This window comes from Hoplias malabaricus, chromosome 5 (genome assembly GCF_029633855.1).
Source record: "Hoplias malabaricus isolate fHopMal1 chromosome 5, fHopMal1.hap1, whole genome shotgun sequence".
Classification (NCBI taxonomy): Eukaryota; Metazoa; Chordata; class Actinopteri; order Characiformes; family Erythrinidae; genus Hoplias; species Hoplias malabaricus.
Genome location: NC_089804.1, coordinates 46183134 through 46210626, shown reverse-complemented (window position 1 = coordinate 46210626; position 27493 = coordinate 46183134). Strand labels below are relative to the sequence as shown.

At 39.6% G+C, this 27493-nt stretch overlaps 1 protein-coding gene across 1 annotated transcript; it reads right to left on the bottom strand.

Moving 5' to 3' along the window:
• Positions 1–321: 321 nt before the first annotated feature.
• avpr2ab (arginine vasopressin receptor 2a, duplicate b) lies at positions 322–27493 on the bottom strand. Its single transcript, XM_066671812.1, has 6 exons — positions 27145–27493; positions 8675–9048; positions 7070–7315; positions 6715–6861; positions 4656–5322; positions 322–1890 (listed from the first exon to the last, which is right to left on the bottom strand). Exons 2-6 carry the CDS (start codon positions 9044–9046, stop codon positions 1688–1690), a joined length of 1635 nt encoding a protein of 544 aa, XP_066527909.1. The 5' UTR covers positions 9047–9048; positions 27145–27493; the 3' UTR covers positions 322–1687.

Below are 27493 nucleotides of genomic sequence, written 5' to 3'. Positions count from 1 at the left end.
GTTTTCTCCAAAGGTTACATCAGAGATGCAGTCACTAAGCCAAAGTAAATGCATTTTGTGAAAGGCAGGAGAAAATCAAACCCGCTCTTCCTTCTGATCTGAAAAACCCAAAGGTGATTGCTATTGAGCCGTCAACTGTGGGAAGGGAGCTCAACTCTCTGGGTCTAAAATGAAAATAGCTTTAAAGAAACTGTTACCGAGGAAAGGAAATAGAAAAAGAAAAAATGTAACTTGCTGACTTGCAGACTGAACTCTGGAGGTGTGCAAAGCCTTTCTTTGACTGAAAGGCTGAAGCATTTTTTCTGGAAAAATAAAGGCAAACTGTGGATAACAGTGAATGATTTTATATTGTATATAGTTACTGAGGCTTTTGTATTCTGTTAATTAACAACTTTCTACAATTTTCCTAATGCTGAAAAATATAATACTTAAAAACAATGGCGTAGGTTTGCTTTTGACATTGGTGGGGACCTATGAATGTACCCCCACCACGATGCACCTGAGTCTTGCACAGTCTCACTTATGACTGGAAAGATTTCCTTCCAGTTTTGGCGCTGCTAACAACCAAACATAGCTACAGCATCTCACGTGACAACAGGGAAAGGCACAGCCAATCACACTGGTCATATGTGTTACGAGGAGGTAGGACTCGAGTAGAGAACGTGATTTAACCCTTTCTGCACCTCTAGGTTAATGAGACGTTGACAGATTATTATTATACTTTTTTTGGAGGGGATCAAATTATTGGTGGGGACAATTCAATAATCTCTGGATATTGGTGGGGACACATCACCTCCATCCATGCTAATTCTACGCCCTTGCTTAAAAGCCATTTTGAAATAAAGAAAGAGTGATCTTTGATATTTGCCTGTTTCTGTACCTGTATCTGAGGTGTTTATCCCTGGTTATGTTCAAAAGCTTGGAATCACTTTGCTATTATATAAAACTAAAATGTAGAAAAACATATGATGCTTTTAATCTACAAATTTAAAGATTTCTAATTATTTGTAGGAGGCTGTAAAAAATGGGAAAGCAGTAGTTTTACATGTGCACAGCTGTTTCACCTAGAAAATGTACATTGTAATAAGATACACATACAGAATGAAATGTATTTGAACAGTGGTGAACAACTTATGTTGTGGATTATGAATTAAGAAATGACAACAGTGAAATGATCATTTAAAACCTCCATTTAACTTAAATATATGTGAAAATCGAGACTGGTGTTCCATTAAGAATAACTTATATACACTTAACTGTTATTAATATGATTAAGTGATTCCAGATTTTTGAACTGTAGTATGTGTGATGCGGTGGTCGGTGTGTTTTTATATTTCTTGCTGAGGGTCTGAACGTCTTCAGATGTCTTGGTATTTGAATTTCTTGCTGCTAATTGTTTGCTATGTGTTTATGTGGTGGTCATGGCGATGGCTGTGATACCGAATTGGGTAGTGTGTGAGGTTCAGTAGTCCCTGTTGTTCCTGGTGGTTAAGATGTAGAGTAGCCATAGTGGGGGCTGGTAGACGCTGTCCTTGGTGATGGTGTGTGGAGATTAGCTGATATGTCACTCCATAGATGCTGTTCTTGGTGGTGGTGGTGGAAGTGTGTGTGAAGTTTTTAGTGTGCTGATCAGTAGGTGCTGTCCTTGGTAGCTGTGTATGTGTGTGTATAGTGACCAGTGTAGTGGTCAGTAAATGCTGTCCTTGGTGGTAGTGGAGGTGTGTGTGGCGGTGGAGTCATCAGGTAGTGACCCACGACGTGGTGAGTGCACAGTGCAGTGCAGTAGTGCCAGAAGTTCTCTTGACACACTGCTGGAGAATGCTGTGTAGATCCAGGGATTAGTGCAGGAGTTCAGACTCGCCAGCAACATCAGAATGGTGAAGGCTACTCCTGCAGAACACACAACAGCATCAGAACACAATGACCAAGCTCATATTTAATCTGATATTTAGTATATTTGTGTGTCAAAAGTGAATTTGCACGTAAATAGTGTTTGTAAAATTTAAACCCCGGTACATGTCATTTTTCCAGCCTCTATCTACACGCAAATGTTTTTGCATCCGTGCAAAGATTAAATTGTTTGCAAAATTTCAAAATAAAAAAAATGAACACAGTGTAATTTACTATTATTCTTTCTCTGGAGAATACAACTTTGAAAAACATGTTACAAAAGTTTGGGCACAGGCCATATTATGTTAATTTTGTTGTAAAAGTCCTTCATCCACATTTGGATAAAAGTTTAAATTTATGAAAAAAATATAGTGTCTAATTCAAAAAGTGGCCCAGGCCATGCTCAGACTAAAACTATCAGGGACATCATAAACAATATCTTCACACATTCCTTTCAGATGACAGGGATATTGGAAGGCTGCAATATTATTAATGATAAATTCGCTTTTGAAAAGCCAAGAATAACACAACGTTTAATCGGTTTCCTCCCAAGAGTCTTCTTTAGTAACACAGATACAGCTATAAACAGTCTGCAGTAACAACTCTAACACCTGAACACAAATGGGCAGTCTCACTAAAGTTTCCTCGTGTTTGTGACATCACAACATACCTTCATAACTGACTGTTTGTTTGACAGTTGTTTCCATAAAATGTGATATATGTGGAGTGTGAACCATTTAGTTTGAAACAAAAGTGACATCTGTAACTAAAAATATTTTGGTAAATAGAGGCTTGGAAAGAAACGCTTTGCTAGAGCGCTGACACCAGTTGGCTAAGCTCGCTGTCAGACAGCCTTTTGGTGACCATGGCATTGTTGTATAACGAACTCATCTAGCCATGAATAATTCAGATATGTTCTAAGACCAAGAGGGAACTGCATTACGTATGTAGGCAATAAAAAAAGAAATAATAAAAGCAGGCAGCCAGTTGACCAAAAGGTTCTTTGAGTTCATCACTGATGTATTAGGGATAATAGGTCATTAGTGCAATATGAGCGCTTGGCCATAGGGTACCATTCATGCAGCCAGCTCAGAGGCCATCTGTTTAGTGATGCGCTGGTTACTTGGAGACCGGCAGGTCAAACTGTGCAAAAAGCCCACTTTAATTTAGAAGTGTAAATACTGCACACAGCCAATGAGATTACTATACACTGGGGTGGAGTTAGACCTGGCTGACTGTGTGTGTGTTTGAGAGAGAGATTTGGTGTTGTTACGCAGTTGCAATTGTCTTTAAAACTGCAAGAAAAATGCCATTGTTTTGGATGTTCTTGGCAGGACCTAATTTGTCTTTTCATTTTGACATAACATTTCTTATTCTTCAAAATGAAAATGTCAGTCTCCAGTTCATACTGGAGTGTGTATAAGTCTGAACTTACGTAGAGGGTTCCAGCCTGTAATGCTTTTTGAATCAGGAAAACACAAGGCTGCCATTTAGAACAAGAAATTTAATTATAGCAGCCTTAAAGGCACAGTAATAAAAAGGATCAGTGTTTCACTTATAATTCTAAACATCAGAGGTTGGAAATACTTGCGATGAGTTAATTAATTATTATGGAATGTACTGACAAAAATAACACAGAAGAAATCTGTAAAATAAGGACCCATGAAGCATAGATGTATTTATAGTAATATTTTGCTACATTAATACATAATTTAAATATAAAACCCACATTAAAATAGCTTTACAAGTGTGTGTGTGTGTGTGTGTGTGTGTGCATTTCAAACAGAGAGGGAGAGGGATTTCACTGCTTGCTGCTGTAATCTTTTTAGTTGTGAACGTGTTTGCTGATATGTGCAATGTCTGCTGGCTGTTTATAGAGCACTTGGCAGAGATGAAACGGTGGGAATGCAAGCACGCTATTTATTACGCACTATTGCTTGCAATATGAGCCTCCTGCTACAAAGGGCAGATGAGTACAGAAAACAAATACACCTCGGCTGTTTTCAGACACCAGGAGAGTGCTAGGTATTGGGTATTAGGTGGCTGAAGGAGACTGACTACCATAATGGAGATGGGTGTAGACCTCTCATATTACAATCACTTGTTTTGACTTCCATTCTTTAGAAAGTGATTCGATGGATATTTAAATTAAAATTAACATTTTATTTATTTGTTGTTTTTTTGTTATTTAGTTATTGTTTTTTGTATATTTATGTTCTGTTTAACTTCCTGTTCGCTCCTCATTAACACTGCATTGGACCGTTTTACCATTCTTATAATCCGTTTATAATTAGTGCTGGCCCAACTAATTTGAATACTCAAGTTTTGGTTCTGTTATTATCCCACAATCCCACATGAAAGCACTGGTCTCAAGGTTATGTGGTTTGTTTCTTCCATAAAGACTCACTGCATATCGCGAGCCTAATAAATGAAGCCATAAATTAATACAAGGACAGACTCGACCACTGTGGCTTCTGAGTGCACCTTTTGAGTTGACCATAATACAAACCCCACCAAAACAAACCAGGATGAGACCACCTTGGAAGATAGCCACCTTAGAAGTTCGGTTTGCTTTTAGTTCCTTTTTAGAGGCATCTGAGATTGTTTGAGGTATTTATCTATGAATCACTTATCACTTGTCCTTAGTCTGGTTGAAATGCTGAAATGGCCCTACAGATTAATTCTTCTACCTTAAATCACGTTTTCTGAACAGTGCATTTTTAACACCCAGTAAGACAAGTGATCCTCACGATCCTCATTCTGACCTTGATCTGGTGGATTAGGATCCCAGGCTGCCCACAGCTGCACGATGAAGAAAGGAGACCAGCAGACTGTGTAAACCAACACAATGACCAGTGTCATCCTCACGGTCTTGGACATGGCCTTGGAGATGCCAGGAGGAGTCGGAAGTGGGGGATATTGCGCAGGCAGCCCCAGGGCTGCTGTGTCTGGGAGTATGTCTGGCCACAGGTCAGGAGTTCCAGAGAGCTGTCCAGCTAGTGAGGAGGAGCCCCCAGACCGGGAACTGACACTATTGACTTGCATGATGTGCGAAGGAGAGGGAGGGGTGTGGTCAGGACTGAAGTTGTGTAAGTTCTGTAGGTGGGCCGTGGTGGAGATGGAGATTTCTGAAGAGGGGAGGGGCACAGCACAGGGGTCACAGGTCAGGGAGAGACTGTTGTATGAGTTCAGATTGTCAGATGGCGAAGGTGTGGGGTGGGAGGGACTTCCTCGTAGCCGGCCGTGGTAGCTGCTGTCCATCTGATGATGGTGACTGACCCTTCCATCTCTGTCTCTACTACTGCAGGTCCTCCCACGATGCCCTTCTCTCTGAGGGAAATGGAAGAGCACAGAGTTGCGCTTAAACTCTGCTGTCACCACCCGCTCTGACTTCAGGTAGATGTTGTCATGGATCTCTCTGAAGATTCGTACCTGAAGAAACAGAGTTGCTGAACAATGGCAAAGGATTTGAGCACTTCCATCCGCGTTCATCATGCAGGACCTGTTATCTGAAGGTATAATTCATGAATCATAAATGGTGAGCTTGCAAATGTTTCATTTCCAGGGAAAACAGCCACTCAGTTAATCATTTTTTACAAGATATTTTTGAGGAGCATAGAATTAAGGTAACCAGCATTCATTGAGGAGGGTAAAGTCAAACAGTATTCAGGAAATGGGACTCCACAACAACAGTGCAGGACATGGTAGACCACAAACAATAAGAAACACAGAAAATATATACAATTAAAAATAAATACATAAATAATAAATATAAATTGAATGAAAAATTTTCAGAAGAATGGACTGATGCCCCAGAGCATCGATCTCACAAACACAGGAAGTGTTTATGATTAGCAGAAAATGCAACCAGCTTCTAAAACTAACAGCAAATCTCCCAGAAACACATTGTAGCAAAGGTAATAATGGCTATTTGGAGTCAAGTGCTATATATAGGGTGAGTCAAAAGTCGTAGGACACCCTTTTATTTCTCTGATATGGTACATGACCACCTTCCCATTGCTCTTGATCCAATATGGCGGCTTTTAAGATGGTGGTCATGTTCCAGACATAGCCTAAAGGATAGTCCCCCTCACCCATTACTTGCTGGAGTATTCTGATAAAATGGTGTCCTGCGACTTTTGACTCACCCTGTATGTTCGGCAAAATTTCAGCATTCTCTTGTATTCCCATGGCATAGAGCAGGTGAGTGTAATGTCACCATGGCCTACACTCATTTAGGTATAGCTTTACAAAAGCTAGAAACATTTTTTTGATAAATATGTCTAAAGGCAATGTTTTGACATAAGTTTAAGTAAACTCATTAACTTCATCATACATAATATCATCATCATGAGATCACAGAAAATAACTGCATGCCTTTGTGAATCTATCTATACATTTTCTATGAGGTGATGTGGCTCTGAATCACGTCCTCTGGCACAGAGACCAAAAGCCTGGCCCTTTGGGAATGAATTTAGGCTGCAGTGCATAATTAGACATCGTAGACAATCTGATAATCTGTTCAATGGCCTGGGTGGATTACTGTGGATTTGTGCATGATGAGCTTTGCTGTCCAGTTAGGCTCATGCTGCCACCTTGGGCTTTGGGTCCCTCAATATCCACATGGATTGTGTGAGGAAATCCCAGCATTAATGCAGCCAGCTGAGAAGCTGCGAGGTAAAGGCATGGCTGCACAAGGACACTGTTAACCAATAGAAACTATTACAGAGAAGAAGGTTCCTTTGAGATTTCTTCCTTAGAAAATGATACAATTTCTGAAATGTGTGAGATGGAAAGGGATGGTTGAGAAAGGAGAGGAGCTACCTGACAGACGGTGATGATGAATGCTGGGAGAAGGAAGACAGCAACAGTCATCCAGGTGACGTAGGCTTTGAGGCCCCAAGGCTCAGCGAAATGGCCCCAGCACTCAAACACCCCTGGCGCCACCTCTGACCGCGAGAAGATGAAGATCTGTGGGTCAGAAAGGATTAAGAGAGACATGGCCACTAAATGCACTCACAGCACACACATGTTCTCTCAACCCACAGGAAAACGAATCACCATAGGACCAACACCAAAATCATATTTTACTGGGTTAGAAAACCACACTCAGCAAGACAGATACTGTTGCATGTGTAATATTTCTCACTAATACCTTGTGTTTGCCTGTTGTTCTCACCTGTGGTAAGCTGAGAATCAGGGCCAGGCCCCAGGCCACCATTATGGGAGCGTTCCAACGGGAGGTCTCTCCTCCTCTGTATGCCTGCAAAGGGCAGCAGATGGCATAGTGGCGGTCCACTGTCATGGCGACGATCATATATGAGGACGCGAACATGCCCACAATCTGCAGGTACTTGACAGACCTGCAGAGAGCGTCAGGGCCCTGGAAACGCTCAGTGATGTCCCACAACAGCTGCGGCAGAACCTGTGGGGAGGAGGGTGCAGGGATTTAGTTCTCAGATTTAGTTAAGTTAAAGGCTGTGATCCAAAAGTCCTTGCCAATTTCCTCTCCACATCTTCCAACTGTCACTCTAGAAGAGAGGGGAATCAAGGGCAGGAAACCCAATATGTTTAGGACGTGCCCATTGTTAGAGCAATGTGGCAAAACGACTAACTTACACAGTGTTAATTTGTTAAGTAGTTCTTAAATCACTCTTAAATAAAAGGTTCCCAGTGGTAGAAGAGGCACTTTTATATGCCTCAAGGACTTTCAAGTGGACGGTTCCTTAAGGAATACATTTTCAGAAAAGGCTAAATAAGGGGAATTGAAACAGGGGAAATAGAGGCCTTTTATATATATATATATAAATCCTTAATCAAAAACCAAAAAGCTTTCTGTAATAGCTGTGGTATAAATGGAGGACTGAACCTCTGGGCCTTTTAGAGTTTTGGTTTTGGTTAACATTTGGCGAAGATTTATTATAATAATAATATCATGCTTGTTGTATTTAAACTTCTCCAGTAATTTACTACTGAAACAAGTGAAAATATCCAACTGAGCAATTCTTTTTGCTGCTGTGTCTAGAGCACTCCCATTGGTAAATTTTTCAGAATCTGACTTGATATAATTATACTCCATCCATCATGTTTTGATTTCCAGCGCGTGGGGTGATTGTGTAATCTTTCTATGCCATCTGGAAGATATATTACTGACTTTCCAATGCATTTAAGTTGGATGTCAGAAACAGATAAACAGAAATGGCAGCTTTGTGCCAGGGACATTTACTGACTGAAACACTATAAAACAGTATTTGTATGTTACTAACTTCATTGTTTAATTTAGGGAAAAAAATTAATATGATTTCTCTGTTAGGTTTGCCCTAAGGTATTATAAGAATGTATAATAGGTATGCAAGTAGAAATGTTAAAAAAAATGTTCCCGTCTTTTGAACGATTCTGGAATTTAATAGTTTGGAAAGTTTTCAACACCTTTCTCTTGGTGTGTTTTTCCCTGCCATCCTCTGAAAATTGAACACAGATTTCTGTGAATCGACTTTTTTTGCAGTGCCCATTAGAAACCTAGTCTTGCGTTAGTTTTACATAAGACTTTTTCTGTACTCACACTGAACCGTGAGGTCCAAACCACTGTGTGAACCGAACAAAACCATGTCTGTTATGTACCGTTACACCCCTAACCTCCTTTGAACCTCCAAAATGACTTTGAACAAAATCTCTTTTCATAGCCTTTCATTACGTCTTCTCATTCTCAGCAGAAGTTGCCCTACTTCGTAAAGTAATTTGGGATATAAATGTATTTTTTTGGACATGTGCTAATAGTAATCACCTGGAAAAATGCCACCACCAGGTCAGCCAGGCAGAGGTTGATCATGAAAAGGTGCATGGGTGCGTGGTGTTTTCTCCTGCGCAACAGAACCCAGAGCACAAAACTGTTGCCCAAAGTGGTCAGTGCCAGTACCAGCCCCAGAACTCCAATCTCCACTCGGGCCAGAGCTTGGTCCCGCACCCTTGTTGACCCCAGCGGAGCCAGTGTAGGTGCCCAGGATGACCAAGAGCCATTCTCAGAGGGCAGCAGCCACAGGAAAGCTTCGGTTCCACCAAAACTACTGCTCAGATTGAACAGAGAAGCAGCCAGGTCTGTCCTCAAAGTGGAACTGTTGGAGCGTGACAAGTCCGCTTCCCATGATGTCGTCATCATGCCTGCAACATGCAAAAAAGAAGAAGAAAAAAAAACAGTGTATCAATACCTGAGCTGACTACATAGGTATAATTTGGCAGCATGGTTGTTTTAACTGAGTAAATTCTGGTTGTTTTGTGTCAGTTTATGGTTTAGTAAAATAGCATGCTAGATGGGCTAATGTTGCATCTAGCTAGCTAACTCGCCATGCTTTTATCTTGCAGGAGGTGAGAATGATCTTCTTACTAAATCATTTTCTAATTCAAGTGATTCGATAAGTTGCTGTGTCAAGTTTGTTTAACATACAAAGCAGTAGGTAAGCAACAGAGATAAAGCAGCTTGCTAGGGATTGTGTGACTTTCAAAAAACTCCAAAGAGAACAGAAAAAGGCATAATGCACACCAGTCAAACGCAGAGATATATTGTGTTCACAAATTAACCCAAAGGTTTTTATACCAAATCAGAGTGAAATAGCTTTCTCGTTCTGCTTTGCTATTTTCCCAACCCTTATTTTACTGTGAAAGATGCAAAGGGTGGAACAAGGAAAACTGATTGAATATCAAAAGAGCCCATTAAAAGTGTGTCTCCCGCAAGGACTCCAGATGTATTGTGCAGCCTCCGATACTCTTTTAAAGACATTAGACCCAAAACACTTAAGCTCTAATTACATCCAGGCTGTCTTTTCAGCCAAAACATAAAGCAATTAAATTTCTATCTAGACCCCTGTTTCTGCTTTGAGGGTTTTTGTTTTGCTTCATGAAGCTTCAAGTCAACATGAGGGAGACACAGAATTAAAACGGACTTTGCTAAACTGGCCTACAGCTTGTCTGTCTCTGTCTGTAGTGGAAGAGGTCTGATTTGTGTTTCCTTTCACATGGCTTTGTGATTGCCAGGCAATCAATTTTTTTCACCTACACCTTCCTTTCTCTTCCACTTTCTTACTTCCATTGATGTATGTTATGAGCAATAAAAGAATGATGCCACACTGCTGCTCTCAGGAGAACCAGCGGTTGATTCCTGACCTGGGAAAGCACACCACTTATAATCCTTTGGTTAGACCCCTAACACTTCATTAGTCCACCTTTGTAACATGATTAAAAAGGTAAACTACTCTTGATAAAAGCACCGGTCAAATACCATAATATGAGATATGAACTGATTTTTCAAAATATTATCTTTGTTTTTCTTTGTTTCTCACTACATTTGGTGCCCAGTTAATAGTAGCTTTTCATCTTCCTGCAAACCTTAATTCCCATATACCTTCCCAGCTGCCTATTTTCCATTCTATCTCTCTACAAACCTACCTACCTTACTTCTTACCAACCTACGTACCTTAACTTCTTTCCTTCCTTCCATCCCCAACTTTTATTTTTGTTGTCCCCATTCAGTACATTTTCAGTGTTTGATTTGTATATGAAATCTTTCCCCCACCGATTTCTCTCTCTATATCTCACCCTTCTCCCCTACCCTCCCCTCCCTCCAGCTTTCCTCATTCTCAGATCATTGATTGTATCTCAAATCATTCTGTCCATCCAGATAGAGCCTGACTTATTTACTTCAGCTGTAAAACACAGGGTTTAGAGCTCTACAAACAAATCTACTCTGGGAATAATTACACAGTACATTGGGGACTGGAGCTCCTTCAAAACTGCTTCTATAAACACCACAATATCACTAAGAGAGTGATTAAGAGAGACACAGAGAACAGCTAGAGTTAGAATCTCAGTGGACCTGCTGAGGAAAGACGTGATGATTGACAAGAGTTGAATGGACAAAGTGATTAATAACTGTCAGAGGTGAAGTGGACCGCTTAAAGCACTAATCAGAAAGTTCTGACCCACAACCACAGCACACACTGGAGTTTATGAACAGAGATTTGTGTGGTCCTTCATGTGCAGGAATGCTACTTCAGCAAACTGATTATCTTTCTATCTTTCTTCCGTCCTCCAGTGCACAGTAACAATACTGTTTTCATACTTCTTTTGTTTCAATCTTTGTTTCATTCTGTTTGTTTCTTCCTTTCTTCTTGCCTTCCTTCCTTCCATTGGTGCACAGTAACAATCCAACTGTCTTTCTTTTTTTATTCATTATTTTATTTCATATATAGTACAGTGATTTAAAGTTTCTTTTCTATCCTTTGTTTGATTCATTTTGTTCCTTTTTTACATCCATTGGTGCAAAGTAACATCGCTGCTTTCTGTTTCATTTTCTTTATGTAATGTGTAGTATAATGACCTACAATAACATTTAAAACTTTATTTCCTGTACTTTCATTTTATTTAAATATATAATATTATTAAAACGTTCTCTTTTTTATTACTTTCCTTGGCATACAGTAGCCGTGTATTTTTTTCACTACATTATATTTTCAATTGTTGCTTTCTTTTTCTTGAATTGTTCCTCTGCTGTTCCGAGGGTGGACAAAAGTGCGCTGGACAGAGTGATGATTAGCTGACTCAGAGGTCAAGAAGACCACCTAGAGCACTGTATCAGAATGTTCTGAAACAGAACCACATTTGACACTGGAGTTTACAAACAGATGGGACGAGATGTTCACAGTAAAGTAGTGTTGTTGTTATTGTTGTTGATTGCTGTTTTCAAGGCTTTATATTTGGGGGATTATCACAATACAAATACTGCAAATCTATGTGAAGGACTTCTGAAAGGTCAGTAACAGAAAGATGGATGATATTTTGCACTTTAGAAAACAAAACTATATGTACAGTTCCTTTGGGCACATTCAGCATTGCGTGTTTTTATGGCTCTCCATCTCTGTGTGGTCAACCATGATGTTTGTATTTCTCCGCCTCTGTTTTTTCCTGTGTTTATAAAGCCTGAGCGTGTGAGGGTTTATCCTCCTGTATAGATGTGTGTGTGTTATGCAAGAAAAGCCCAATGAAGAGAGCTTGCCAGAGCAATTTGTATTCACATTGATTCCTGATGAAAGTCCACATCAGTGCCTCTGCCCACAAAGCTAGCAGTTGATGGCCTGGCCTCTAACGCGCTTCAGTTCTCATGCTCTTGGTTTGGGATGGAGATAGCTGCAGAGGCCCGGGAGTGACTCTTATGGAAATTACGGAAACAGGATGCATAATTGGTTCACAGGCGATCGGCTCATTTTAGAAAACCCATTTATCTAAAGTCGTAACTGATGAAATGTGGCCAGCTGACACACACTCAAAGTCCAGCTGTGTGTTCCACTAAGCCAATGCAGGGCTCTCGCTTTCTCTCTCGTTTCCTAGTGATGCTGAGAACTAGGAACAAATGGACTTGTCAATTTTATTTTTCATTTTTTCATTATAAACTACATGAGAATACAATTACCTAGGGTTAGCATGAAATGGAAGGCTCTGGAGCAGCTGCAAATCATACTAATGGCAACAGGCTTAATACCAATTGAGGCTAGAACATTTTACAACTCCTCATTCGTCTGTGGAGCAGTTATGTGAGGTGTTTGTGAGAACCAGTCATCCAACATCAGCTGATCACCCTAACGTTCTGATGGCCATCAAATCCTCACGGCACTGTTGCAACATATGATAATGTTTTCCCAGAAGATTATTAGCTGCATCTACAGATGGGGGGCAAATTCAAACCCTTAATTTTATAAGAAATGTTGGATGATATTAGGCTTTACACTGTGTTCACAGACATTACACAATATGATGTTCATAGCAGTCTTTAAAGCATTTTTTAATGTACCAGGACGTTAGCCATGTTATGACTGACCCAGAGCCTACCTAGAATCACTGGGCAAGGGCACCAGTCCATTAGACCCTCACTCAGTTACACACACACACACACCTGTGGCCAATTACACACAGCCAGTCGTCTTACTGTGTTTTTGGTTTGTGAAAGGAAACTGGAGCACCCAGAGGAAACCCACAGAGACACAAACAAAAACACATCACTCATCTCAATGACAGTGACCCAAGGGGAGTATCAAACCAAAAACCCCGAGACTCAGGATCTGTGGCAGCCACAATACCTCGTTCATTCATTGTCTGTAACAATTGTAACATTGTCTTATCCAGTTCGGGGTCGCAGTGGGTCTGGAGCCTACCCAGAATCACTGGGCACAAGACAGGAACACACCCTGGAGGGGGTACCAGTCCTTCACAGGGCATCACACACTCACACATTCAGCAACAATACCTGTGCACCCCTAATTACCAGAACAGTTTGATCTTAAAACTGACATTTAAAACTTGACAGCAGATGTGCTTCAAGGACGCCTGGTGGAACTGGTTAAGGGCCACAGTGCAACAAACTGATTCAAATTTGTCTGTTTAATATTTTTTAAAAATCTAATAAAAACAATTAAGGTTAAAATACTGTGCTTTTAGTATAGTATTTCTTTCATTTTAGTTAAGAAAATAGAAAGACAATAATAGTGCCATTTGTATTGTGCCTGTTGTAATACATTAAATTAGAATTATGTTCAACCACAAAATGAAACAATATACGGTAATCATTTTAAATTATTCTTGAAAGCAATGTGTGCTCACATGAGTGTCACAACAGGGTGGACGTAAACACCATAACAGACTTTGACACAAAGGAAACCAACAGAGAACTAAACTTGGATAACTAGACAGGATACTTGGACAGAGAGACTGATAATACCTAGACCAAGTCTTAGATAGAGATACTTTAACAGAGAATCTTAGACAAAGACAGAGAACTAGACAGGGATACAGAGATAGAGAGACCAAAAACTAGAGAGATAGGGAAATACTAACCGATTAAAGGTAGAAGGAAGTACTAACAGACTAGAGACAAAGGGAAATACAAACTAGAGCGAGGTACCGACAGGTATAACAATAGAACAAGAGTACAAACAAGAACTGACAGACTTAAGGGAAGAGAAAGAAACAGACAGACCAGACAAGCACACAAAGGTCAATCCAAATGGTAGAGACAAGTTAGACAGATACAGACAGGTAGAACAATGGCACAAACTGAAATAGACAGACTGGAAAAAGGAGAGAGAAACAGACCAACCAAATAGGCAAAGTAAGGGTGAGGGAAAGGGAAATGTCCAGCAATGAAGCAGTCACACAATGGAACTTAAATACACAACACAGACAAGGAACACCAGGAACAGATAACGAGGGGGCAGGACCACAAAGGACAACCACAACAAGAGGGTGGAGCTAAGGTGGGACTAGGGCGGAGACAAGAACAAAACAATAACAGACCCATGTGCTACATAAGCACATTGTGGGAAAAACAGACAAGACAGGACAGGGTCAGGGTGTAAACCGCATTCTCATGGCAGCAAATTTCTCAACGTATCCATGGGGTGTCATTTAGTCCATTTACATCACCACCCTCTCTAAAACAACACGCCTAAATCAACATTTTCAAAATACATACTTCAGTTTTCAAAAGAACATGCTGGATTTCAGTCACAAGCACCAGTTTCAGAATGAGCACTTTCTTATTTGTGTGGGTGATCATGGGTTTAGCAAAACAAACATGCTGTATTGCCCACTCTGAACCCAATTTTACCAGAAGTGGGCTAAACCACTGTAGGGCACCATGGGTTTGAATAAGCCCTATTGTATAATGCTCACTCTGAACCTGTAAGGGCTAGAAGAGGGCTACTACACATGGGCTCATTGTGGGCTAATCTGTTGTAGGCCACCATCAGGAGTGACTATGGGCAAGCCCCAGCCCTCAGTACCCACAGGGAACCCAAAATTGCCCAAAGGGGTTTTGTTGGACAGTATGGGTTGGATAAGAGTGTGCTCTCTATCTCGCTATCTCTCTCGCTCTGCTCCATTACCCATCCAAACTCCTCCTGGGAAAGATCCCACAGCTCCCTCTATTAACTCCAGGCTTAATGCTGATCTTCACGGGAGCTGGTGCTGTGTATCCGATGGGGGTGTGAAGGGTGTGTTCCAGCAGCTGGAACAGACACACTCTGAAAGTGTGTGATAAATGGGGTGGGCAGTGAGCTCCTGGGAGCAAGAGCTCAAACGAAACCTGGACCATCACAGAACTGAGAGAAAAAGCAGTATATCACCCCTCACATCACAGCTCTATCCTGCACCACCTCAAGCTGTTTGCTCTCATTTTCACTCACACTTTTTTCTCCACTCTCTTGTCATTTTGTCATTTTCTCTCTTTCTCTTTTCCTTCCTTCTCAATGATTTCCCCTTTCCTGTTCTCCTTCTTAATTTGTCTAGGCACATTCCTTCCTCCCTCAATTAATTGTACTCCTAGTGTCTTACACTACACTACACTAGTTTTCTTTATAGACATTTGTCCCTGTCCTTCACACCTTGTTAATCTTCCTATATCTTCTTCTCTCTCTCACTTTGTGTCACTTTTGTTTTCTATTTTCTCTGTCCCTTATTTCTCTCTCTCTCTCTCTACCCCCCCCCCCCCAACCATCATCAGTTGACGATAAGACTCTAAAAATATTTCTCAATCCCTGTAGCGTTCCTCACGGAGGTCACACAAGCAGATGGAAAAAAAAGAGGAGGCGACAGAGATGAAGGGGGTGTGGATCAACTGTGGAGAGCAAACGCGCACTCGTCTGCTGCTCATCTGTTGTGCTCTCTCTTACTCTCTTTCTTTGGCATGCGGTTAAATACATGGTAAATATTATTGAAGAGCTGTGGACTAATGTGTTTACATAAGAGCACAGCTGATAACCAAACAATTTATAGCAAACGGGAGCAAATTTATGGATGAATGGGTCATTTATGAATCAATAATGATTTTTTTTTCAGAAGTAGATGAATATAGGGATATTAATAGGGTTCAAGTTCATAACATTTTTTGAGGAACATACTTTCATTGTTGAACCTAGCTAACATCAGCTAAAGCTATGCTGGAGCTACGCCTTTTTCCTTTACTCCGCGTCCCTAAAAACGTGTCAGTAAAAAAGCATCCTTAACATCACATTCTGAATAATACGTCATTAATGCACCCTTAGCTAAACACACTTCACAATGTGTAACTGGCAATGCAGTAATATTGAGGGGTGGCAATGTTTCCGGAAAAAGAAGTATACATAAATACTTAATACAAGCAACCTGTCATCTGTTAAGAAAGCTGTTGGACCATTAATCTGTGCTTCACTGAATTGTTGTTACTCTTGGGGAACGTAACTGGTGGCTCAATCATTACTTGAGCACTCCACTGCACATCTACCTTCATAGAACAAACAGCTTTCTTTAACCGTACTCTCGTAAAAATGCCACCTGATGATTCAGTCGGGAGAGATTGGTATGTTTACTTTATTAAGCCACGCTCTGCATAATCACTTTTCATGTGTTCTATTCCTGTACTTATCTAGAGGAATAAATGCTTTGTTTGCTCATCATCCAAATCGAATTCATGTTCATTTTTTGCAGTGTGGTTGTGTATAAGCATATGCTGTACATACTGAGTGTGAGGAAAAAGGCAGAGTCTCTCAACACTCATCTGTTCGATGACCTTATGGCTTACAGTTAGTCACCTCTGAAAGCAGAGCTTTCCCTTGAGAGGTAAAGACAACAGTTTGAGAGGAAGTCCTTCTCCGGCCTGGGCCATCATCCAGCTCTCAGAGAACACTGGGCTTTAAACTGGCTCAAGGTCAACGCCCTGAACACGCAGAGAGGTGAGAGGTGGCATTGGCACACGAAATGGATCATGCAGAATGATGCCAGTCTAAAGCCGTTTTCATCAGGTCCAGGCATTTTCTAGAGTTGCCCTTTATTACACTTGTAGCGTACAGCTGAAGATTTTGAAGTTCTGACCATAGGAAATGTCCCTGTGGTTTAGGCATGGGGTTGGTACCAGTGCAGTGTGAACAGGACGGCATGAGTTCACTGTGAATTCTCCAGAATATTACTGGCTCTATTCATACAATGACTCACTCTGACATTACAGGACTTTGTACTTGGGGAGTGGCAGAATAAAGTATGTGTAATGTCCAGTACCGCTGTTACAAACATATGTATATATTAGTGCTGGGCCATATGAGCGCAAATCAATATCATGATTAATTGTACATTTTACCACGATTACGATTAATGAACTATTATATTGTTTTTGACCCTCATATTTCAGTGACGAGGCTTGTACTGTAAATATGCTCCAGTTTTAAAGCTGGGATATTTTTTCTAATGTTGCTGGGAGCTTGTTACTCTCTTGGTTTTTTGAGCACTGTTTATATTTGGTGTATGATTATGCTTTGGTCACTGAAACTGTTTTTTTTTTCCACAGCATTTACTTTAGACTTCTTTTTGTTCAGTGTTATCTTAATTAAAGTCAGAATAGAGCACGTCCAAACCACAGACGCTGTGTTTTTCTTTGGTACGATCTGCTCGAGTCGCTTGGTTTAGGATATGTCCATGTGGCAGATTGGGGCAGAATCACATGGCTACAAACTTGGTAGCATGATTTTAAAGGGACAGTACTTGAACACACAGTGGGGACATAACAGAATAAAAATAATCTATATAATCGAAACAGACAAGATTATGTCGATTAGAAGTTCTGATTGTCGATTTTGATTAATTGCCCATATACTCCACATTTTTCAAATCCAAGCTCCAGAGGTTCATGACCAATGGCCCTTATTTCTATAATTTTTTTATGATTTTCTTTTTTTTACCATTTGTAATTTTTATGAATATTTAACCACTGCAATTTTAACACATGACTCCTGTGTGGCCCCAGAACCTTTTTTGGCTCAGGAGTGGTAGAATGGTTTGCTCTTATTAGCTCAGTTCTGAAATATCTTTCAACATGTATGTGAATTATATGTAAATGAGAGCAAGCTTTGATTAACAAACATCAGTGTTGGTACACTGTGTACAACTCGCTCAAAACAAAAGTGAGGAAACACTGAGAACAAACTGTTGTTCAGAAAGGTCTCCCTGCTTCTGTGGAGAACAACAGAGAGTGGAATTACAGAAATTTGATTAAAGAGAGGCATTTGGGTCAGACCAAGGGGAGATCCATGTGATAAACCTGTGATTAATGACAGAAGTCTACAGAGGATAAACTAACACTAAGAAATAGACAGAAATATAAATAAAATGTGGATAAACTCTTATTTTTTCAGTGGCTGCTTAATGGACAAATGCATATATAATGGACAAATAATTAATTAATTCATTCATTATCTGTAAGCGCTTATCCAGTTCAGGGTCGCGGTGGGTCCTGAGCCTACCTGGAAGCATTGGGTGCAAGGCAGGAGTACACCCTGGAGGGGGTGATTGTCTTTCACAGGGCAAAACACACACACACATTGTGGACAATTCATAAAATAACATATATACCTTGTGTGTCTGATTATGTACGATGTATATAGCTAAAAATTGTGTAATTCATGAGAATGTGCTACATACATAAATCCGTCATATTGTGCGCAATGACTAGAAAGAGATTACAGTTTCATTCAGGAATTGGCAGTCATTAAGTTACATACAAATGACTACAGCGGGACATAGAGGCAGAAGTGGTAATTGAATGTTCTGTAGAGAGTCCAGGTAAGACTGGTCATGACAGCAGGAGAGCAAGAGGTGAGCTTTCATTATAATCATCAAAGGAACAGGGATACAGACTTCATAATATAAAGACAGGGATTAGGGTGTTCCCACCGAGGGGACAGTGGAACTAACAAGGACCTCTAGGTGGAAGGGGCTCTTAAGCTGCCTGGAGTACAAGGTGTGCTTTGATGTACAATATTAGGATCCTAAGGCTAAGTAATTAGAGTCATAATAAATGAATACTATCAATAGTGGAAAACAGTTTGAACCTGAGTTTTGCTTCCATAAAAATAGTAAATAAAAAATAAAAATAGTCCCTCTCCTTTTCTTGCGAAACGTTTAATCCCCGATAGGCTCTCCACTGCCCTCTAGTGGAGATGGTGTTCAGTCATTTCATGGTTTTAAAATATGAGAATGTATAATGTTAGAAAATTATTAAAACATTTTCAAAAATTCACTTTAGGAGGAGCTTTCTAAAACAAATCCTGCTGATCTTGACTGGTTTAGCTACTGAACACCCAACGTACACTGGCTTTTGGTGGGTTTACATGATGCTTATCAGCATACCAACATTCAAAGCAAAAAAATATAACAGCTGTTGGACGAGAAATTGTGTATCTCCAAAATGGTAACTGTACAGGAAATTTTAATTATTTTTTTTCTAAATTTATGGTGTACTATTTCAAATCACCCAAACTTCTTAAAATTTGGGCGCAAAACAGTGGGATTAGCTCAATAGCAGCTATAGACTGTTCTTCTTGGGCTAGCTATGCTAGTTATGCTGCTGAAACACTGAGATTAGCTGGAGCATAGAGTGATGTCTTACAGCTTCAGTAACTACCTGGACAGGAGCTGTGGAGTGAAGGGAACAGCTCAGTGGGTTTAATCCTGAATCTCTGAACACTTTTCAGGAATGCAGCTCAGCAGGAGGGAGGTACTGCTTTGCTTTCCATTTCCCAGCCCAGAGCAGCAGTCAGTTTAGAGGGAGAGGAAATGCGGGATGGACAGGGGTGAGGAGAAAGAGGTGAAGAGAGCAGAGGAAAAGAAGTGAGCAATGGAGAGAGGAAGGAAAGCACTTTGAGGCCTGCACGCATTGAGGGAGAATGAGCAGAGCTGTTATCTCACATATTACAGCCTTGACAGCTGAGTGAAATAATGGAGGGATGCTGTGCCCCCACCTCTTACAGAGAATATTTCATTTGATATTAAATAACATTTAACAGCTTTGAGGTAGTCGTACTTCTCAGGTAATGGAGCTCTTGTCCGAGCTGATACTGTTAGAGATGTGTTGTGTGTACTAACCTTATGAGTAGACCCTTACTTCACAGATTAGTGTAAAATATATTAATGTTACAACGCTTTGGTCTAATAGGTAGTGATAAAATTATTTTTGTCATGCCTGTCAACTAAGTTTAATATTTTCAGTGTAGCCATAATATGACTTTTGGATTCTTAACAAATGAACAACAACTAAATAAAAAAAACTGAAGGACAGATAGTGTCGCAATCGCCCAGCTCCAGTGTCCTGGGTTTAAGCTTTGCTCACAGTGACTGTGAGGAGTTGGCTGTATTCTCCCTGTGTCAGCATGGGTTTCCTCTGGGTGCTCCAATTTCCTCCCAGAATCTAAAACCGTGTAGGGGTTTTTACCCCTCCCTCTTCACCCTTTATTGCTCACTAGCAGCTCATGACATTTCACACAGTGAGTCAACATAGTCCTAGCTAACCTGACAACCAGAAAAAAATATATATATTAATTTTATGGACTACTAATACATAGATTTCTGAGGTCATGTAACATTTTCTAGTTAATGACAAAAGAACTGTGTATACAAGGCAAGGTAGGACATAACATGTAGGACATGTAGACTGCTATCTTTATAAAGCCATTCATGTTTAAAAATAAACAAATAAATTTGGGAGTCCATTGGTGCATCCCACTGTGACAAGAGTGTCCACCATTTAAAATGTTTTAAAATGATTTTATTTTGTACACAACTGAATGTACTGTATACATACTTCATGAATAAACTATAGTACAACTTAATTAATTCCTTTTAAGTGGTACCTACATACCTCTGGACGTATAGTGAACAATTAATATTTAGTACACAACTGCATCAACATATAAACGTCTGGTCACATCTGACTCCCTCACTGCCCTTTCGTGCCCCTGTTTTGCGTGAGCCTCATCATTCATGGACAAAAACAAACGTGCTCATGATGCACATCTCTGTTTGTCTAACCCACTTTAATGCTTTAATGTTCAACCCCTGCGCTGGACTCAGGTCAGCGGCCTCAGCCTCTCTTCCCTTGCCTCTCCCTGACCGCTCCTAAAGGCAAACACACCCTCATTCTTCTGAGAGACTCTCTCTGAGGACAGGACAGGCTCCAGCTTTACATCAGCTTTTTCCTGTCTAGTAACAGGCATGTTTTTTTTTTTTCAAATTTACTTCTGAATACTGCAGTGTATTTTCATTCATAGGTTCATTTCCTGCCAGAAGGATCTGAGAAAGGATGATCATTTCTGAACTGTATTTGCATAATTTGTTTCAGAAATCTACAACCATGACTGGACTGTTTTGAGAGTGCAATCCTCAGCAATGCAGTAGTGTTACTACCGAGAGCATACATACAACAGTTCTTCAGACATTAAAAGGTATTTATATGTAGTTTGTCCTCCTTTGCTGCAGTACTAGCTTGTTTTATTCTGCTGGATAGACCTTAGCCTAGATGTTGGAATATTGCTGTGAGTACTTGAAGGTACTAATGCCACAAGAACATTAGTTAAATGAAATACAGATGTTGAATCACATTATGAAATTTGATTTACATATGAGAAATATGAATTACGAGTTGTGGTTACAAACTGTTAGAACTGCATACAAAGTGGAAATGTGTAAAACCATTCAATGAGATGTGATTTACAAACTAAAAGAACAAATAAATAAAAGCTTTATATATGGAACGTGTGTTAAAGTCAAGTCACAGACTGATGAATCCAATAAAATATTGGTGAGTCATAAATGTCTCTACTTGCCATTGCACTCACCTTCTGAGCTTAACTTCATAAATGAACATAATGCTTTCCTTAAAGCTCAGGTTAAGTCTGACAGGGGCTTTTGATAAAATACTTTAGACCTAATTTTTCCACTAAATGTACAATACAAGCCAAGCCCCTTACATGTACCATTTTGTCATGCTGTCAAATCAGTAAACCCTCAGTAGGCGTATGTAAGGGTGAGGAGTGCATAAGTGTGTGTGAGAAAGAGGGAAGGGAGACAGAACGACAGGGAGGCATTGGGTGACGGTGGTACAAAAATACTGTGGTTTATAGCTTGGAAATGTGCCCATGTGCACTAATGACTAAGACACACACACACTCATTAACTGCACATAAGCGGCCTTGTTCAAACACACTACATCCACATGACGCTTGGCAGAGCAGAACAAAAAAACACCTTAAATACTGCTTTCTGTGTACTTTGAAAGACACATTACTCTTTTCCAGCAAATGTTTACAAAACAGATCAGAGACCCCATGCTTTCCTAGCTGCTGATGGTCTGTTTTCCAAAGTAGTGTAGCCATATTCACTGACTAGAGACACTGAAAAGGATTTTAAAACTACTCCTTGCTTGTAAAGGCCATTAGTCTTCTAATATTTGACTTTGTGTTCACTTTAACTTCAATCCATGGATATTAACTGTGTCCCTATCTGACAGAAATGGTATATATATATATATATATATATACATATATATATATATATACATATATATATATATATATATATATATATATATATATATATATATATATATAGATGGTATAGAGCTAAATTGGTGCCACTGGTTAATGTTACACTGGTTAACGTGAGGATTAGATAATGTGTGCTTTTGGACTTTGTAGCTAAACACTACATTCTAGCTCTGTTTATAAACAAAGTTTAAGCTTGAATGTGTCCATTGAATTTTCAGTTTTTGTGTACAGGCCAAAATACTGCCTCACTTTTATACCAAAACCTTGTATCTCAGAATTAGGAGAAGGAAAACCCTGCTTAATTTGTTGAAATATTCCAGCAATATTTCAGACTTTATCTGCATTATTTAAAGGTTAAAAAAATAAACAAAGAATCTTTGAGAAATCCAGATATTTAAAAATAATAATCATGAATGTATCATATTTCTGAGAGCCTATTTTGCCTTAATATAATTTTTATATAATTCATATTTGGTGGACATTTTCTCATCAGTTACTTCTCTTGAAACCAAGGGTAATGATAGTTAGTATGTCCTTCTTTGCAGCATCTACAGCCTTTATTCTCCTGGAAGACTTTACACTAAGTGCTGGGACATTACATTGAGGTCTGTACAGTGGCCTTTGTTATCTAGAACAAATCATCTAATGAACATCAGTACCAATGTATTTGCTATCACATTCTGCAGCAAATATACAAACTAGCCACTAATGAATTTCATTTCATAGGAAATGCTGGTCATACAGTGTATCAAACAGCACCCTTCACAAATGCAGACTAATGCAATCATTTTCACCATTCAAATCACCTCCAACAACAACTTTAGAGGATTTTTAAAATGTCTTTAAACAACAATCCTAGCTCACCTCCTGAGAAACGAGCCTCTGCTGCATGCTTTATATTTAATTTCCGTTTCTTTTGTCTGACCATGCAGGAATAAGGCTTAACTGTCGGCTCACACCTGCCCTCCTACATAATGATGACAGATCTACAGCACAGAATCATTCACAGTCTTTTTTACAGCACCACGTCTCACACAGGCATGTTTTAAGATGGTTTCATTACACACTAAATGATTTTTTGCACACACACCAAAAAAAAAAAAAAGAAATCAGATAAAGTGCTGATGTTGGACGACTACCTCTGGATCACCAATATCACTCCAACACGTCCCAGGAGTATTAGTTAGGGATTCATCACTCCAGAGAATGCAGTTCCACTCCTCCACAACCCAGTGCTGGGGGGTTTATACCTCTGACACTAAGCTGTGGGTATGATGAGACTGTCACATGGCATCCCATTATGTACCATGCTTTTCTATGGATATTATACAAGCAATCGAATGATTATTTCCATGAGGATAAACTACCCATTTTTGGACATATACCTAAAAGTTAAAGTTTTTCCGCACTGCCAGTTCAGCTCTTCCAGATGCAGGGATGAAAATAATAGGCCAATGAAAACTAACCCCAAACAAAGATCTCCTGTGATTCATGAAGAGTGACCTAAGAGCGGCAGCTTCATAATCACACATGACCTAACCAGCACTGGGCAGCAATGCGTGAGTTTATTATGGAGGATTATGAGGCAGCTTAAAGCCCTAATTAAAGGAGAAGTGCAAAGCATCCACAGCAATTAGTGGCACTCGGGCCCCTGTTGGCTCTGTCCATCCTTGCCCATCGGTTCCTTGGCCCTTTGACCTCAGAGTCTGTCCAATCCCTGCCAAATGCAATCATTTACAAACAGTCAATAGATGGTATTGTTTCTACTAATCGCTGCAGTAGTTTGGAGTTGTGGAATTACATTTTAATTCCACAAAATGCTGAGCACCCACACTGTTAACTGCATCATTGAGGGTTGAATGATATGAGGAAAGTATCTGACTGCAATTTTTATTGTTTTTGTTATTTTATATATTGAGGTTTAAACCTCTTAACAATTTTAAATGCACCTTTACTTTGTCACATGACACGGAATTTAATTTAAATTAAATTTGCCAGTTTTGCCCAGAAGAGAAGCATGTCCATTATTCTGGGCTTTTTGCGGACCGTATAGTAGCTCAGATGGGAAGCCCTGTGACATTAGGCTGAAATTTTTTCAGCCTAAGAGACTGAAAGCTGTGTTGGACAATGTGAGATTTAAAGACTGTTACAGCTCTTGCCACTGGAGAATTGCATTCTCTGAGATTGTGATTTTAACTGTGAAGTGGCACATTGTGTGTCATCATCACCAAAAACATGCAAACAAACAAACAAAAAAACCTAAAAACCTTTTCACGTTTCAGGCTGCTGTTTATTGACAAATGAGAGAGAGATGGGTAAGAAATGTGTGTGTGTGTGTGTGTGTGTGTGTGTGTGTGTGAGAGAGAGAAAGAGAGAGACGTGCGGAGAATAGTAGAGACACAGTTCAGACACAGACTTGGAAAAGCTGAAGCACATTCTAGAATTAGGATCTAAGGCTTCTAAAATCGTAAGGGTAGAACATGCTTTATCCAAGGTGGTTTCTAAGGTATCTGTACTATGACGTTATATTTGTATGTGTGAGTCCGTGTGTACTGTGTGTGAGTGATGGTGTGAGAGACAGCTTCACAAGTGTGAGTTAAATTTGTCAAAAGTCATTTCTTATGGAAAACATTTTCATATCTGTGCAAATCCTGCACGAAACCCGTACACAGAATCCCTGAGAAAAACTGAAACACAGATTCAGTATAGGATCCTACAGTTCTGTAATGACTGATGTTTCTAACTCAAAACCTGAACATGGAGAAACTGTTTAAACTTTGAGTGAGAAGTATTAATTGAGTCTCATTAAAATGAGTTAAGGACGGCACGGTGGTGCAGCAGGTAGTGTCACAGTCACACAGCTCCAGGGACCTGGAGGTTTTGGGTTCAAGTCCCGCTCTGGGACTGTCTGTGAGGAGTTTTGTGTGTTCTCCCCCTGTTCACGTGGGTTTCCTCCCACGCCCAAAAACACACATTGGTAGGTGTGAGTGAATGTGTGAGTGTGTGTCGCCCTGTGAAGGACTGGCGCCCCCTCCAGGGTGTGTATATGCGGTTTTGGACAATGAATGAATAAAATGAGTTTATCCAGCTGATATTCCACACAACAAAAAAAAAAGGCCTCAAAAAAGTTTGGAAAATATTTCCCAAATCCATTTATATTAATTAGGTTAGAACGTTTTGTCGACTGATTTGGTGCCATGAAATGTGCAGATAAAACAAGAATGGTTTGTTCTGCAGCAATTTAAAAACACAAAAATCATTTTGGAATATCCTCTGCTGCCAAAAATTACATAGAACTCTGTCGAGCAATGTGACCTAAAACTCTATTGTGAAATGATTTCAAATTTACAGATATTTGAAATGGAGAATTGCTATACAGTTTAAAGTTTAAATGGAGATTGTAGGTGAAAGGTCAAGGATTTTAGAAGAAAATGTTTTGCTGAAAACTGTAAGTCAGATCTTTTTTCAGTTAGAGCTAGAGTGGCTTATGACATCACCCAGGCTAGTCGTTTCCATTCAGACGGAGGAAAACTGAACCAGTGATAAAACAAGACGGAGGAAACTTGATCAATTTGGAGCGGTCTTAAGTTTTGGTTAAAGTTTATGAACACATTTTAGTGCTAATGCTGCAAAGAGTCTTTAGTCAAATAAATACATATTTAAATGCAAATAAAAAAAAACAATGACAACAATCTGATCAACCATTGAACACAAGTCTGTTTGTTTATCAGTTCAGTCCATTAAGTGCAGAAAACTAGAGTACAAGGAGAAAATATAAGAAAAAGTATGAGGAATTACTGAGGAACAGTGCTGTTCAAGCACTCTAATAATATTTTGCTTTTCAAGTATGAGGAATAGCAAAATTTAAATTCAGCTGTCATTTCAGGTATTCTGCAAGTACCCAGTTACTGCTGAACTGAAACAGAAGTATGAAAATTATCACACAATTGTGACTAATACTAAACAGGGACTTATATATCGCAAAAAAGGGACATAGCAAAAGTGGTAAAAAATTGTTCTGAGCAACCAAACACTGAACTAAACTGTGTAGGATCAAAGTGTTCTTAACAGTAATAGGATTCATTTTTGTGCAGTTTAGAAATGCTGTATGAAATTGTTCTTTAATAATCTTCTCTGCCATAAAGAAGAATTGTTCACTTCTTTGAATTAGCTGTCGAACAAACACTGCTTCAGCAAACACTTCTCTTTCAAATAAAACCTAAAAGCTCATTTTAGTTTTTAAAAATATGTTTGTAAATGAGATGCACGTGTCATAAGATCCTTTTGAAAATTTGTAGAACCTTCAAAGAATGTAAAAGGTACCACTTGATGAGTAGTAATAATATGAAATTGTTAATAATATGCAATGTCTAATGTAATATTCTTACTAACCTGCAGCAGACATATGTAATTAAACATTCATATTATTGAGAGTTATTGCTATTGTAGATGACATCAATGATTGTCTGGTATTATATTTATTATTATTTAATATATTAATAAATATTATTATTAATGCATGATTTGAATGGTTGAAATATCTAGCCACGAAAAAGTAATATAATATAATTTATATCATCAGTTTGTATGAATATGTAAGTGTTACTTTGTAGAGTGGGTATAGTATAAAGTGGACACAGAGTTATTCTAGTGGCCATTTAACACCGCTATTACACAACTACAGCAGCTGCTCATTTACATCTACAGCAGCTCTCCTCAGGACGCTCAGTCCCCTCAGTACTCTGCACTCAGACTGGGACTAAGACCGAGACTAAAACTGAGACCGAGACTAGACTGGGACTGCTTTCCCAAGCGTTAGCAATGTTAGCAGTGGAGTCAACAGCAGGTAAATGATATGAGAACTCACCTGTCTCTGATAAACACTAGTCCTCTGTGTCCTCTTCCCCACTAACGGCTCCCGTTTCTCTCTCCATAAACCCGCGTCTCCCCTAACATTTCACCTCAGTTATCAGCCTGGTATTTCACCCTGTATCAGCCTCTCACACCAGTCTCGAGGTTCAGTAAAGCTGAGGGTGTCCAGGTCATTATCAGCAGTGCTCCACTTGGTGAGGGCTGCAATTATCCGAACACTTCGATTCAGTTTGAATCTGTAATCTAACTCTGAGCTCGCGCCATTAAATAGAGCCGGGGAAACACAGACAGCTCCTCGTACGTTCACTATCGATCAGTGTGTGCTCGTCTACAGCCCGCTCTAC